General features: G+C 48.5%; 2 protein-coding genes across 3 annotated transcripts; one reads left to right on the top strand and one right to left on the bottom strand.

The window, feature by feature from the left end:
* Positions 1-1,646: 1,646 nt before the first annotated feature.
* On the top strand, positions 1,647-8,377 carry nadk2 (NAD kinase 2, mitochondrial). The gene is made up of 12 exons (XM_040198551.2): positions 1,647-2,436; positions 2,516-2,604; positions 2,685-2,773; positions 2,953-3,034; positions 3,227-3,310; positions 4,191-4,330; positions 5,418-5,511; positions 5,597-5,692; positions 6,423-6,478; positions 6,563-6,616; positions 6,704-6,827; positions 6,900-8,377. The coding sequence occupies exons 1-12, from the start codon at positions 2,206-2,208 to the stop codon at positions 7,036-7,038; spliced, it is 1,278 nt and encodes a 425-aa protein (XP_040054485.2). The 5' UTR covers positions 1,647-2,205; the 3' UTR covers positions 7,039-8,377.
* A 2,777-nt stretch (positions 8,378-11,154) lies between these two features.
* On the bottom strand, positions 11,155-16,011 carry skp2 (S-phase kinase-associated protein 2, E3 ubiquitin protein ligase). 2 transcript variants are annotated; one of them, XM_040197260.2, is made up of 10 exons: positions 15,811-16,011; positions 14,946-15,196; positions 14,737-14,851; positions 14,363-14,506; positions 13,234-13,368; positions 12,980-13,078; positions 12,744-12,871; positions 12,316-12,367; positions 12,010-12,117; positions 11,155-11,929 (listed from the first exon to the last, which is right to left on the bottom strand). In XM_040197260.2, the coding sequence occupies exons 1-10, from the start codon at positions 15,822-15,824 to the stop codon at positions 11,722-11,724; spliced, it is 1,254 nt and encodes a 417-aa protein (XP_040053194.1). In that variant the 5' UTR covers positions 15,825-16,011; the 3' UTR covers positions 11,155-11,721. The 2 variants fall into 2 exon arrangements, with proteins under 2 accessions (XP_040053194.1, XP_077944436.1); XM_078088310.1 differs by having other exon boundaries at positions 14,737-14,848.
* Between the last annotated feature and the right edge of the window lie 194 nt (positions 16,012-16,205).

The following is a 16,205-nucleotide window of genomic DNA, read 5'->3' as shown; positions in this document are numbered from 1 at the left end:
AGGTTTAATTGATACACATCATCTCACTTGGGAAGTGTTATAGTTTGAGGTAATTCCACAGAGTCAATGACACACCACAATTAGCTGTTTAAGTAGAGCTGGTGCAGTAATAAGTGACCTCACTGTATGGAAAATGTTCCCTGGTGGTGGTGAATATAATTAGTGAAGAATATCCCTCAAATCAGGTCACACGGCCTTTTACAAACTTCACTCACTGTCACACTTATGAATGAAACATTTCTGATTGTTCATACAATAATCTCAGAGTCGCACTAGTATTAACGCTTCAAAATTCAGTTTTCAGACCCCTTAGTTGAGCTTTCCGTCCAGGCTTATACCCAAAGATGAGCTGTGTGTTACGAAGAAGAATTTAGGATCAAGCACTGAATTTGATTTCATGTCTCATGACCACATAATAATGGTAGAAACGCATTACTTGAAATAAGGTTTATCGGCCAACTGTGCACATTCGACTCCAGTTTTCTGTTGCTCTCAATGTTCTACGTACTATACACATAAAACAAGGACAAAAACGTATTCATTTTTTCAATTAATTTTATTTTGTAAAGCCCAAATTCACACATTACAGGGTTTTCACCGTCCTCCTTATCCACATCCGTCCTGTTTGGTGGCTGATTCAAACTACACAGCAAATGGTGGACTGTAACAGTGTGTGTGCTGTTTCCCATTCACACACTTGGCAGTGGCAGAAGTATCTGTTTGTAGGAGTACTCCGCTCTCCTCTGCAGGTCGATGACTGTGCAAAGAGCAGATGTCAGGATGTAGAACCTGATCAGCAGCTCCTGAGCGTTTGTATGATTCAAAGAAATGGTTTAGCCCCAAGGGCAGTGGCGTATTTTCATACAAACCAGAACGCACGCACATATGTAGCATGTCAGGGTTATAAATAACTTTCAGGTGAAAAACAATAGTTTTTTAGAAGTTTTTATAATTTAATGACATCACCAACATTACAATAAAAAAGATTTTATTTGTTTTAAAGGCAATAATAGTTATTTGAGAACTGGCTGTATTATTTTCCAGGTTGTTTGCGAAGGACTGAACACCAGGCTTTCAAATGAGTTATAATCCAGTTTAGATTTAAGGTTTATTAAAAGGCAGGAGTCATAAATACCTGTATCAAAATACATGACTTAGAGGAGTCGCTTCATTTAAGCTGAAATATTCCCCATTCGACAGCCTTTAGTTAGTTAATTTACTAAAACTGATTTAGATGATCTAATATTCTCAAAGTCCCCCTTTAATCCTCATATTTTGTTGCATTGTTGCATTATTGGTTTTAACTTTGATTAAGTTATTTAGTATAACTTCTCGGGTTGTTTACCTTAAGGTTAGGGTTTTCATTTGGTATTTTCTGAATTACATCCTCAAACTTGCTCTTACAATTTTATTCGTGTATGGGCCACTTTTAATCTGAGTTTTGGGGAAGATATTAATATTGTATAGTTCTCAGATGTTATATTTTACAATAGATAATGAGGCTTTTTTCCTCATTAATCTTAATTGTAGCTACATTTCACGTTCAGAAAAGTAGATTATATAAGAAAATATTGTTTTCATGAGGCCAGGGTGTCAAAGACTGTATGCAATATATTGACTACGTTAAACGACAACCAATCCGACCCCGTGGCCGCGTCGGGTGACCTGTCAGTCGGGCACGTGGCCGTGAAGGCCCCGCGGACACGCGCTTCTCTCTGACGTCACGCAGCCTACGTGCAGCTCGGCGACGTGCTGGGGGTCGCACGGGAACGTACGCGCGGTGAGGCCGATGTGTCCGCTGTAGTCGCCTGTCCTCCCCCCGCTTTACCTCGAGTATAAAAGTGGGTCGCACCCGGGGAGCGAGCCCCAGGTCCGGTGTAAACTTGTGGTAAGAGTCGCGGCTTAGCAGGACAGGTAGCTTAAGTGCTAACTGTTAGCTTCTTATGCTCCGCTGGTAACCGAATACGGACCGCGGCGTCGAATACCGGCCCGACTGTGTCACCGGGTCGCCAGGGCGAGCTTCGGGAGACCCGGTAACCTTCCGCGGTTAGCTGGACTTGTGTCCCACGCCTGTGGGCGCAGAATAACCTCTGGCCGCCGACGTGTCATGTGACCCGCGGGTCCGCTACGGAACGACAGAGACCCGATCCGACACGTGCGGCGGGACATGCTCCGCAGTTAGTGGCGGCGGTCCCACCGGTCAGGATGAGCGGTCTCGCGGGGGGGAGGTGGGTTCGCCTCGGGCTGCGGGCTGTCCGTCTGCTCACCGGGACCGCTCCTCGGCCCTTCCACGCCTCCGCGAGCGTCGCCGCGTCGCCGCCCACGGAGGGCTTCAAACCGGGGAAAGTCGCGGTCGTCACGAAGACGACGCGCTACGAGTTCGAGCAGCAGCGGTACCTGTACGCGGGGCTCTCTGAAGAGGACCTGAAACAACTGGTAAGGCTGCCGGCTCCCCGTTGCTGCCCGCGGGCTCCCCGTTGCTGCCCGCGCTGAAGCCCGTGTCTGTGCTCCGCAGCTCGCCATGAAGGGCTCCAGCTACAGCGGCCTGCTGGAGAGACACAACATCCACACCGGCAACGTGCAACACGTCGTGACCAGCCTGCGGTGAGACGTGCTCCATCATGGGGGGGGACACCACCGGGACCCCCGGGACCCCCCACACTGACTCTACTTCTGTGATACAGGAAAGAAGGCATCGAGGTGCGCGTGGTGAAGAGGGGAGAATATGATGAAGAAGTGGTCCGATGGGCTGATGCCATCATCTCTGCTGGAGGTACGAATGTTACATCATCATTTGTGATGCAGCCTTCTCTGCAGTGATTCAGCATGTGTCCCTACGTACGGTGGTGATAATCTGGGGGGCCAAAAGTCCCCTGAACAAAGGCTTCACACAAAGGCTTCACACGTGCAAACACACCAAACAAGTTCTCTGACGCACGTTTGTGTTGTTAGGTGACGGGACGATGCTACTCGTTGCCAGTAAGGTTTTAAGCAAAGACAAACCAGTTGTGGGCGTCAACACAGACCCTGAAAGGTAAATGCCTGCGCTCAGGGTGTTAAATAAACCATCCCACCTGATGTACTGGGGGGGTGCTGGGGGGGGGTACTGGGGGCTCTTTGGAGAGTGGTGGCTGTTTGTTTACAAGGGCTCGAGACATGAGGTACAATGTGTCATGACCGCCCTAAAACTGCGTTGCGCTCCTCTTTCTTTCTCTTTTATCTGCAGGTCAGAAGGTCATCTCTGCCTCCCCGTGCGCTACACGCATGCCTTCCCAGAGGCCCTGGAGAGACTCCGCCGTGGTGAGTTCAGGTGCGTATTTACCCCGTAGCAACGCTAGCCTGCTTGTGCTTTGTCTTATTTCTAGTGAGCATGATGCCCTGTCAGTTCTTACTAGCGTGTAATCTAGTATATACGCCTACAGCGAAGTAACGCCTACAGCGGAGTAACGCGTACAGCAAAGTAAGGCGTGGGCCGGCTGGACTGGTTTTCGAAGTGGAGGCTGGCTTGAGTTCGAGAGGTTAAGTCGTGTGTCTGGTAAAAGTCACGTGGTTTCTAAAATCTGACTGCCGCCTTCGGATTATGTCAAACCGAGTACATCCAGTAGCTGTCTGCAGACATCTACCTGCTACTAGAGGTCACTAATCTAATAAACTAATAATCAATATTTACTCCAACCTGCAGCTCAGCTAAGCTGGTGTCCTCACAGCTTCTAGTGAAACTATTGATTTGGGGATTTTCTGGTCAACGTACGTTGAGATTAGTTAATGGATTCATTTGTTACGTCAAGGTCAGTAACTTCTTGGGACAAATTCCTATTGCTAATGTTGTCATTGATCGTATTTTCACTATGTATGCAGGTGAATAAATATTTATAGTGCGGCATTAATACATCGAGACTGTCAGCCACCAATATGGGGGGAAATAAAAACAGGGTCGTCTTTGATACGTCAGTGTCTCCAGGTCATCCACGATCCACCTGTTGAAACAATTGGCTATAGTTGTTTCTCAGTAAATTGATATGTTTGTATAGACTACATGGTTGTGTAAGAAACACGGTAAGTATTCATAGTTAGTGTTCATGTGTCGTTAAGGCGCTCTGAGTAGTATGAGACCAGTACAGTCCATTTCTCTTGGCTGTGCAATGTCCTAAAGATGCGCCTGCTGGTGCTCTGTCCTCTGCTGTGTCCAGGTGGCTGTGGCGTCAGAGGACCCGCGTGCACTTAGAAGGCACCGGAATCAACCCAACCTCCGTCGACCTGCACGAACAGCAGTTGAGCCTGGAGCAGCACAGCCGAGCCCACCGCATCAGCACCAGGGGCAGCCAGCAGAGTAGGACTGTCTCTGTGTCTCGTTCTGACAACCTGGCTGTCCCTCTGTCTCTAACCTTCTGCTTGTCATTGTGCAGTCTGAAGAGGAGCTTTGTGCTTTTATTGTGAAACGGGAAGCTGTTACTGTTTAAATTTGATTTCTATCTTCTTAAACTGAGGATCTTTTTCTTCAGTTGAACCAGTGTTTAAATCTCCATTTACTAAACTAAATAACATCTTTTAGTAAAGACACTTAAGCATTTGGTCCTTGTCCTCCTCTAACGCGTCTGGTTGCTGTGTGCAAGTAGCTTATGAACCGGTGAACAGTTTGGGCCAGTAGCTTATGAACCGCTGAACAGTTTGGGCCAGTAGCTTATGAACCGGTGAACAGTTTGGGCCAGTAGCTTATGAACCGCTGAACAGTTTGGGCCAGTAGCTTGTGAACCGCTGAACAGTTTGGGCCAGTAGCTTGTGAACCCGTGAACAGTTTGAGCCAGTAGCTTATGAACCGCTGAACAGTTTGAGCCAGTAGCTTATGAACCGCTGAACAGTTTGGGCCAGTAGCTTATGAACCGCTGAACAGTTTGGGCCAGTAGCTTGTGAACCGGTGAACAGTTTGGGCCAGTAGCTTATGAACCGCTGAACAGTTTGGGCCAGTAGCTTGTGAACCCGTGAACAGTTTGGGCCAGTAGCTTGTGAACCGGTGAACAGTTTGGGCCAGTAGCTTGTGAACCGGTGAACAGTTTGGGCCAGTAGCTTGCGAACAGTTTGGGCCAGTAGCTTGCGAACAGTTTGGGCCAGTAGCTTGTGAACCCGTGAACAGTTTGAGCCAGTAGCTTGCGAACAGTTTGGGCCAGTAGCTTGTGAACAGTTTGGGCCAGTAGCTTGTGAACAGTTTGGGCCAGTAGCTTGCGAACAGTTTGGGCCAGTAGCTTGCGAACAGTTTGGGCCAGTAGCTTGCGAACAGTTTGGGCCAGTAGCTTGCGAACAGTTTGGGCCAGTAGCTTGCGAACAGTTTGGGCCAGTAGCTTGCGAACAGTTTGGGCCAGTAGCTTGTGAACCTTTGTAGTTGATGCTTGTATTCTCTCGCTGTTCTGTTACTAATTCAGGGGCAGGAATGCTATATGACAGCTTCTCCAGGACCAGTCTGCTTCCTATCAGAAGCCTGAATGAAATCTTCATCGGAGAGTCTTTGTCCTCCAGGTACCTCTATCATCCTCCTGTGCTTCTGCCTGTGTGTAAACGTGCTGTACTAGTGTGCGTGTCCTTCAAACCTGCCGCTCCACAGGGCTTCCTACTACGAGATCTCTGTGGATGACGGCCCGTGGGAGAAGCAGAAGAGTTCAGGACTCAGCGTTTGTACAGGAACAGGATCCAAAGCCTGGTAAATAATGCCTTCAATGGAATATACAAAGAGTTATTCATCTTGACCCGTTCTCAATATGAGGCCATTTTCTATTGGACAGTACAGCAGTTTCAGGGACGTCTTTGGTTGTCTCAACAAAGAAAAGAAAGCCTATTTACCGTCCTCCGTTATGGGGACGGTCTGTGGGACGACTGCAGTTGACACTATGAACATTATGCCGCCTTTCAGTTGGAACGAGACATTTCCCTTTCTGTTGTTTTCCTCAAATAGAAAATCCACTAATAATAATATATATATGATGTTAATGTAAAATGAATGTTTTGTAAAAAGCCATCAGCTGTCCGCTGGGACCGAGATGAGAAGACTGATGTCAATCCCGCTGTCGTCATGAACTACTGCTTTGTAATTGAGCCTCGGTCTATTAGAGGTCCGCTCTTTGAGGAGCCTAGAAGCTTTAGGAAGCTCCGTCCAGCTGTAGCAGCGAGCAGGGAGCCTCCACGCGGTGCGTGAGCTGCGAGAAGCCTTTTTTATGCTCGATGCCCGATGGAGCACTGCGGGACCTCCAGTGCTTTGATCAGTGGACTATTTCACGCTCCACACAAGCGTGGTGATGTGATTCTGTGGCGAGCGCCTCAGCCAGTCTGCGTGCAGCAGTCCTAAAGCACACCGGTGCTTGGTAACAGGCGCCGTGATCATCAGACCGACGGGGTCCATCGCGCTCACTGACGAATATTTTCTCTCTGTTCAGGTCATATAACATCAACAAACTGACCGAACAAGCTGTGGAGGAGGTTCTAAGCATTGGTTCGTACCTTTTCACAGGCTGTCGTATTGAGATCCAACTGAATCCACGTGTCTCCTGAACGTCTCTCCTTTCTCTCTTTTCAGGAAAGTCTCAAATGGGTCTTGATATGCCGCTTGATCGTGACATCGTGGAAAAGGGTGATGCTCGTCCTCCTTTGTTTCTGTTTGACTGCTACATATTTTGGCACTCTGTCCCATGACCGCGGCGTCTGTCTGCTCCCTCAGTGACGGACGAGTACAACGAGTCTCTGGTGTTCAGTCCGGACGACAGGCGCTTGTTCTACAGCATCAGGGAGCCCATCGTCAACCGCGTGTTCTCCAGCAGCCAGCAGAGAGGCTTCGCTAGCAGGTCAGTGGACGCCGCTCGCCGTCACCACAGTAACCGTACGAAGGGCAGCGTCTGACCGGCCCTCTGCTGCAGGGTGTCCGTGCGCTCCCGCTGCTGGGACGCCTGCATGGTGGTTGACGGCGGCACTTCATTCGAGTTCAACGACGGCGCCATCGCTACCATCAGCATGGCGGAGGAGGATCAGCTGCGCACCGTTGTTCTTGAACATTGAGACGTCTGGACTGGTTTCAGGCACCTTCATGGCTTTTAGCCTCCAAGTGGTGAATAATGTTCTACCTGAAGGAAAGGGGTCACTGTTACCATTGTTTTTTGAAATGAGTGCATTTTTACAAGCTATGTATTTTCAAAAACCCTTTTATCTTGCCTTGTATTCCTCTTTCCCTCTATCGGGTTACAAAAATCCATGATATAGATTTGTGTAGTGGGTCACAATAACTAGGTAAACACCACTCTGTGTGGTCCTTTCATACCCGTGTTGCCACAGGTTCCTGATTTTTAAAGTACGAACTCTTCTAAATTTGTATTGCCAACAAATACTAATGAGTTCCGATTCTCAGCACGATCTGTGTCGCTCAGGTTCCGAAATTAATGTAAAGGTTCCCTATCCAACATGCAAAGAATTAATATCATCAATAAGTATTGTCAAAGAGTGCGTGTGTGTGTGAGACCGATCGGTATTGGTGCACGTGAGCGAGCCCACATCAGGTAAATGCTATTGGATGTTATTAGTTAGCATTGTTAGCTATTAGCAAGTTTGAGCTGTGTGATAATTCATTATAATTGATCTACTTTTAATTAAATCCTTGATTAATTCAAAAATCATTTATCATTTAAATTGATAACTAGCACACATTATTGGGATATAAAAATGACTTATTGTGATCGAGTTTCCTCCCTTGATATGCTCTGAATTTCTGTGTGTGTGTGTGTGTGTGTGCGTGTGTGTGTGTGTGTGTGCGCGCTGAGGAAGAGGAGACCTGCACACGCTCTACTCGTTGGTAGAAACACTCCCTGCTGGTCTGCGTCGGCTCCTTCATGGACCTTAACGCAGTGCGTGACCTGCAGACGTACCTGGTGCTGCTTTGAAGCTTTATGTGCTGAGCTGAAAGAACGGAGTCCGTCTGTTGACTGGAGATATTTTTGTTACATAGCTTATATTTTGTTCTAGATGAACCCCCCCCCCCCCCCCCCCTCCAGCCTGCAGAGGTCTGTGTTTAGGTCACGAGAGTCGTGCGTCACGTCTCAAGGACCAGAGGTGCTTCTGAAGGTCGTTTGCGGACCGGCCTCAGTCCGGGTTGGAACTCGATCTCACACAAAGCGAAACGCCGCTCAGCCCGTGGACACTAACTGTTGGAACAATGATCATGCTGGAAGTATAAAGATCGTCTGTGTAATGATTTCTGACTCCAGCGCGTCTCTTGTAACAGTCGGATACTGTTCCTTTACAACAGCTGTGATGTGCAGCGCGCCAAACGCAGGCTTCCTCAGCAATATGATGTCAGTATGTTGGGATGGGTTCGTTTTTTCAATCCGATAAAGTATGAAACACGTGTTTGTGTGCGTGTGCTTATTTAAACCCCCCATTGCCCTGTTTGCATCGCTGGTAGAGGTATCAGTATAGTTCTGATAATTATCCAGAGTGCTTCTGCTGACTCAAACGATTCATTTAAATCAAATCCATGTTTCATCAAGGTCATTCAGAAGAACTTCACATGAAACCATCAAAACATGAGGCAGAACCACATGTAAACACTATATATTGAAACATTAATCAACAAGCAAGCTACTAATCGAACAAAAGATGCAGCGCAGATTATGAAATAATCCGTAGAAAGTGTCCAGTGAACCTGCAGCAGGTCGCACGTGTGTTTTGTCTTACAGTAGTCCACTACTGAAGACGAACAGGTTTTTCCAAATCCTGTTAAATAAGTCTCGATTCCATGACGTATTCTTCAGGTGACAATCTGCTGCCATATGGCAGATTGAGGTCCGAATTCATAACTACAAGTTTTCTGGCTGTGTTTGTGGTTTTTAACTTCAGCAATTGACTTTTAATCGTTCGCCCTCTTCTCCAAAAACATTTACTCCCGTTTTCTCTTTAACTGAAGAATATTCTGCCACAACCTTTGTACGGGATTATGATCCCCCAGTGAAATAACTACGTAGACGTGCGTGTCGTCTGACAAATGAGAGCATTCTTTGTCTCTTATGTTGAACAGGACGGGCCTCTAATCATCCTAAACATTTGCTATAAGTGAGCCCATGTCTTCATAACCGTATCCTTTAATGTTCAACACGCTTCATCGTCCTTGCCCCTCCGGTCTCGATGCGTGGCTGTGTTGTGTCTGTACACACACATAATGCTACTGGCTGTTGTATCGATGTACACTGGAACACACCGAATGCTTCATATTACAACAGGGGCTTCATACATTTTCCACAGAGGACACTTTGACTGAGAAGCACACAATTTTACAACGGCTGAATTCCATTTAGCTCTGGTTCTGAATGCTGGATCACCTCCATGGTTCGTTTGGACTTTCAACAGTCGTGCTTGTCCAACTCTGACCGTTCACAACGTGTGTGTGAAAATGCCAGTTCTGATTGTGTGTATGAGTTCTGATGAATAAACATCCTGTTTGCAAACAGTAGTACAGCGGTTTGTGAAGCAAAGTGTGGTTTATTCGTCTGTCCTCATGACCTCTAACATTTACACTTCATTGATTAGATTCAACTTTATTGTCATTGCACAGGTTACAAGTACTGAGGCAACGAAATGCAGCCAACCAGAAGTGCAGAATAGCAAAAAGTGCAGAGTATGTGCACATGTAAAGTGTAATAAGTGATTAAATAAATATGTACAGTAAGAAATAGATATGCAATATGAACAGTAATTGGGACAAGAATAGCAGCAATTGAGGTAAGAAGGTATGATAAGTATAAAGTGCAGGTGTGAGTATTAGTGGTGGTAATATGTGAGATGAAGTGAAAGGGGTATTAGTAATATTATATTTAAGAGGTATTGTAGGTATAAGTAGGATTAATACAGTAATAAGGGTGTGTGGCAGTCGAGACAGGGTGGAGGGTCGAGTACAGTCACTGAGGGAGATGTGTGTGTGTGGGGGTGGGGGGCAGAGTTCAGAGTTCAGGGGGGGGCAGAGTTCAGTAGAGTGACAGCCACAGGGATGAAGCTGTTCCCGAACCTGCTGGTCCGGGAGCGGAGCACCCTGTAGCGCCTCCCAGAGGGGAGGAGGGCAAACAGTCTGTGGCTGGGGTGAGAGCTGCGCCCTCCGCAGACACCTCTTGCTCTGGACGGCCTCAATGGTGGGGAGTCAGGAACCGGTGATGCGTTGGCCGGTTTTCATCTTCTTCACCAGGGATGAGGTGTTGAGGGTCCAAGAGAGGTCCTCAGAGATGTGGACACCCAGGAACTTGAAGCTGGCGACACGCTCAACCTCCCGTTGATGTGGACGGGGACGTGTGTGCCAGCTTTCTTCCTGAAGTCCACAATTAGCTCTTTGGTCCTCTTGGTGTTGAGGGCCAGGTTGTTGTCGGCGCACCACACCGCCAGGTGCTGGACCTCGTCTCTGTAGGCCGACTCGTCGTGGTCACTGATGAGGCCAATCGCCGTTGTGTCGTCTGCGAACTTGACAATGGGATCAGAGCCGCGTGCAGTCGTAGGTGAAGGAACAAACCCGTGTACAGCGGTGCGAACAGCGCAGTGCTCATCGTTATAATAATATAATAACTGGGAATAACTGGATCTCAATGCCGTTTACGCACCTCTGGGATTCTTTTGGGGTCAGGGGTCATTGTGCCGCCAACTCCTCAGCAAGGAAAGTTGCTATTGGCCGTCATAACGTCGCTAAATGACGCCATCGCATAGTTTGCGTCGTCGTAATGGACGCTGAAGAATTAAGACACGTGCGTCTTTCACGTCAGACGCCAAAAGACTCCAACGCCTCCGGGGAGGCCGCTTAAAACTCCATCGTCGCTTTTGACAGAAAAGGGGTTTATTCACTAAATGTTTAATTGTTACTGTATCAAACCTTCTCTGTGCTTTACAAAACCCTTATGAATGTAGCGCCGCGTGATGTGATACGACGGCCCTGAAGTAAACGTTTACCTCAGTAACGCTTTATGTTTCTCCCAGACAATAACAGAACACCCAGACGTCTTTATTCACCGATGGTACCGACCGGCCCAAACACCCAGAAAGCCTTTAATGACTCTGACAGAGTCTCGTGGCGCGTTAATTAAAGACAAAGTCACTATGTGTGTTGTTATGAAGCGGTTGTACACAATGAAGCGGTGACACGAGGAGCAGTCGGGGTGTTCAGTGGTTTACTTGTTCAGACTCAACATCATCCTTCATTTGAACGATATATTCATACAGCACATCAATGGTGACACACAGTGAGCCTGCAGACGTAACAGACGCGAATATGGATACATCATTTTATGCTCATTAAAATCATGTGCTAACTCATTATTACAGCTAAGAAGACATTTCTGTCATCAGTGTTATTCCACATTACTCAGGCATCTGCTAATTGAGTCTTTACACCAGGTTTCCCTTACGATTCTTTTTAAATTAACACATTATTAGAACCTGTAACAGATTCAAAAATCCATTAAAAATGTTTAACACATTCCAGCCAGAAGTGGACTCCACGATCCCATCTGACCTCCCTAAAAGAACGTATAGCGTTCACCTACAAAGCGTGCGCGTTCAGTACGGAAAGACTCGCTGTAGGAAGCCGCCGTTGACGCGTAGAAACATCTCCGGTAGCAGCGACAAACACTGGAACGTGGCTCGTCACGGCACCACGGGCCGACTCCTGCAGGATCCAACACCCTGCAGCGGGAACAAGCCGGGCTTCAGGCAGACGGGTCACTGCTGGACCCTCAGCCGACACTTCCTGCCCCACATGAAGTGGGCGAGGGGCCCGGAGGCCGGCGTGGGCCGGGCGACGCCGGAGAAGGGCCTGGAGTTGATGGCGACGCGAGGCATCTCCTTCTTCAGGGAGGACAGGTGGCTGCCGCTCACGATGCCGAACGCGTCCAGCAGGCTCAGCCCGGGGAAGGTCGTATCCAGGTCCCTGGAGAAACACCAGGCCGTCAGGCTGAAGTGCCACTACGCAGCCCGGGGAGCGGGACGGGACGGGGGGGGGGGACTCACGTGAGGGCAGCCAGGTGGATGTGATAGCAGCGACTCAGGGAGAGATGCAGCAGATCCGCCAGCGGCTTGAGGACGGGGAAGCAGTCGGCCATCAGCAGGGTGCTGTCGCTGGAACGTGACACCTCCAACAGTCATCATCAGCAGCCACAAGCTAGACTCCTCGTTACCCCCCACCCCACATGTGTAATGTCACATGCAGCGAATCGCATGATGCGCCGGAGTAATTACAATCAAACAAAAAGTACTAGAATTAAGATTTCCAGAGGAGTCTGAAAATCATTTCAAGGCAGCAAACCGGCATCTTACCTTAAATCTAGCGTTTGAATATGGGGGCATCTCGTCACCAGTATCTTCACGTCTGTACAAAGTGAACATTTAAAGTCATTAAAGATGCATGTCGATCCTTTTAAGCACTAAATCATTAAAGGATACGAATGAAAAGATTTGTTATAGTATTTGTTAAAGGGTTACATTGTTTACACTGAAATTCACAGCATTCAAAATGCTTTTGGGGGACTTTTGTAAAAAATAATCTGGATCTTGTAGACCAGCTGATATAACAACACAAAAAAGATCTGCAACTGTCCACAAGGATCGTCAATTAATATATCGGCACCCAGAAAACACCATAAGATTTCTAAGTGGAATTGACGCCCTTTTCTTGCTGATCCACCGCTGACGCTCCGGTCGTCAGTAGCAACGTCGGCACGTGACGTTTGAGCACCAACACTCACCGTCCAGCGTGAGTCCCTCTCTGTACCCGCTCAGGTTCAGGTGAGTGAGTCGGGCGCTCACGCAGCCAACTACACTCTTGACGTGATCGTTGCTGAAGTCGCACCAGGCGATGTTCAACTGCTCGACGCTGCAAAAGGAGGAAAAAAAACACTAAGCACAGCGTATTCAAAACGGCCGCGATGGGCGGAAGCGGCTGCGGTTATTTGGAGACGGGGGACGTTGACACGCAACGGACCTGGAGCAGGACGCCAGCATGTCGCCCAGAGCGGCAGCAGAGAAGCCAGAGCAGCCGCTCAGGTTGAGCTGCAGCAGGTTTGGATTCTTGGACAGAGAGCTGAGCAGGAGACGGGACAATAAAAATCAGCATGAGGGATGACGCGCGAAAAAGTGACTCCAAATAGTGAAGAGATTCACATTCATTCACGTTGCTGGTTGACGCAATGATGTTTGTCCGGTGGCAGCAGAGCAGATTGGAGAAATGGAGATTACCTGACGATGTTGTCGGAGAGCTGGAGACCCTCCAGGCTCAGATACTCCAGCTGCCTGCAGTGACACATGATGCTCTCCAGCGATGCGGTGGGGATGATGGAGCTGGAAAGGTCCATCACAACGATCTGCAGAGGGCTGCACAACAGAAAAGACAAAGCAAAGCCATCAAGCGCTTTTATTATTGTAGAAATACTAGAATCAGTTATTTAAAACAGAATGTTTGACAGTTATGACCAAGAGAAAATCGACGCAAGTAAAAGACCAAACTCTGACCATCAGAGGACACGTTGGGGTGTGAGCATTAACAGATTCATCAGTCAGACATTCATTTCATAGACTATTAACCACGTAAACACGCCATGCAACAAACATTAATACATTGTGATCAAGTTATTCTCTATCTCTCCTTAGACTTCCTGCTTCCACTTGTCTGCTTCCCCATTGGCTCAAACAGAGGATCTAAATATCTAAAATAAAAACAGACCTTTTATTTTTTAGAAATGGCTCAATAATTACACAGTGTACTCGGTCAGTGTAGTTTTTTTTAAAAATCTGGATGAAAGAGCATTTGTCGGACTATTTTCTGCTGTGATTGAATCCACAAGTGTCAATAATAATACTTTGGGGTTTTTATAGTGCTTTTCTGGGTACACAAAGACGCTTTCAAATGTAAATCTAAGTAAGTCAAACATACAGATGAGAGAAATAGGCAGAAACACTAAAATATAAAAATAAAACGTTCCAGAGGGGAGGTGCAGAAGCTGAGAAGGCCCCCCCCTGGGACCCGGCGCTTGGTCCTGATGGCCTTCAGGGTGTTAGCATGGTGGACCTGAGGGACCGGGTCTGAGAGGCAGGTAGGGGCCGCGTTGTTTAGGGCTTTGTAGGCGATGAGTATTATAATAGAGGACAGTGTGGGTGTTGCTGCGATGAAGAGTCCTAATGGGGCTCTATGGGCTGAGGAAGAGGAGACATGCTCACACTGCACTTGTTGGTAGAAGCTCACTGAGGGTTCAGGTCTGCTCCCGAGATTCATTGACAGTAAGTTTACAGAACAAGGTGTACCCGGCTGTAGCAGCCCGGGTGGCTCGGCTCAGACTCCTTGTGGAGCGTCAGCTCCTGCTGGACTCACCCGGTGCCCGTAAAGTGCAGCTCCTCCACGAAGGAGCGAGGGCAGCGCAGCATGCGGACGCCGGTCTTCAGCACCTGCTGCAGAGCTGGACCCGTGTGGGTCAACCCCTCCAGATCCACGCTGTGCCACAGAGACTCATCCAGCCTGCAACGGTGAAAGCAAGACTACGTTCATGGACATTCTACTGGGATGGACCAGTTTCACACTGATGTCACAACCATTGGCTGCTTATCACTACAGCTTTTCACGCATCGAGATGAATTTACATCTGGTTTCACATCTGTGTCTTGATGGAGAGATTTACTTCGATCGTAAATCCATTTTTTTAAGGTTCTTAGAACCCAAACGCCCCGTTGCAGTGAGTGGGGACTCACGCTATTCGACGCCAGCGCTGGCAAACTGTGGACATCCTAAGGAGGTCCTTCAGAGGAACGTAGAAGAGGACCCGCAGAAGGAGCTCGTCGGGCAGGTGGTCCCACGAGACGTCTGCTGGGGATTAAAAGAAAAGGAGCACAGAATGAATTCATCGCAGTATCGACTAGGAGCAGCAGAGCGGGTCAGACGGGGCACGAGGTTCTCCTACATGACGCCGCTTCTCGCTTCCTCCTCGATCTCCTAGCGAGAACAAACTGGCCGCCGTCGTTCTCTTTGCCCTTGCTGGCGAGCCGCTGGTGCTTGTGGAGCGGGGACCACTGCTGGATGAGCTCTGTTGGGGTGCATTCCATCTCCAGGCCTTCGCCGAGACACCCTCTGGACCGGCGTTTGCACGTCCTCCGGGCCTGAGACAACACGGAGCCCCGCGGGCTGAGGCACGGCAGGTCCTGCAGCGGCATGCTGGCGTGGAGGGAGGAACACAGCATCCAAAGGTGAGCACATTTCACGGTGTCTCGGAGACATCGCGGAGACATCTCGGAGACAGCTCGGAGACATCGCGATCGCGGACCGCTCCGCTGCAGAAAGCAGCCTCCCCGCCCGCCATAACGATGCTGCGGCGGCGGGTGACCGCGCAAATTCTACAGGCAAACAAAAACGCCAACAGGCAGCACTTCTACGTCCTGTAAGGCGTCCAGAGGCACACGGGCGTTTTATTCTCGTCCCCAGTTACGCTTAATTGTGTACCGTGTGTTACGTTGGTAGCGGAGCCGAGGCCTGGCTGCAGGAAAGCGCGGCATCGACAGAGTTACTACGTTAGCTTGAGTTTTAAACCGCGGCTGCACACGATGGCGACTCACAAACACCCGCGAACAGCGTTAGAAACCCGCATCGTGAGAGACAGAAGAGCAGCTGCTTCGTGGAGATCATCGTGAACTAGTTAACGTTAGTTAGCTGCTGTTTCCACATGCAAAGTAACTTAGTTAGGCTAACGCGTGACGCGCGGAGCGGTTGTAACGTGCGGGCAGTACTTTCGCCCACAGGGATCATTGCGGGTAAAACCGTCGTATCAGTACCTGTGTTCCGACATCGGCTCCGGTTCGGATCCAGACGGTAACGTGTTCGTGAAAGGCTGCGTTCACCGCTGCCCTCCAAGCGAGACTCTTTAAACTCACCGCCGCGCGCCCGTATTTCTACGTCATCGACGTGGCTGCGTCGCACGTCACGCGGCTTTATGTGGCGTTCAAGTGTTGCTTGTTGCTTCCGGTGTCTTCACATACAAGAGTATACATGGATACGTACGTATACGTACACATTTATAGCGTTTGTTCTCCATATATTATATGTAAAAATACATACATTACAATACTTAATTTGACATATTAATCAATCATTGACTAAACTAAATTTATATAATATTTATTTATAAGAGCTGCTGTGCGGATGCTTCTTTATCTGCAGTCGGTATGAG

The sequence above is a fragment of the Gasterosteus aculeatus genome, chromosome 14 (assembly GCF_964276395.1).
Source record: "Gasterosteus aculeatus chromosome 14, fGasAcu3.hap1.1, whole genome shotgun sequence".
Taxonomy (NCBI): Eukaryota; Metazoa; Chordata; class Actinopteri; order Perciformes; family Gasterosteidae; genus Gasterosteus; species Gasterosteus aculeatus.
This window is presented reverse-complemented; position numbering and strand designations above follow the sequence as displayed.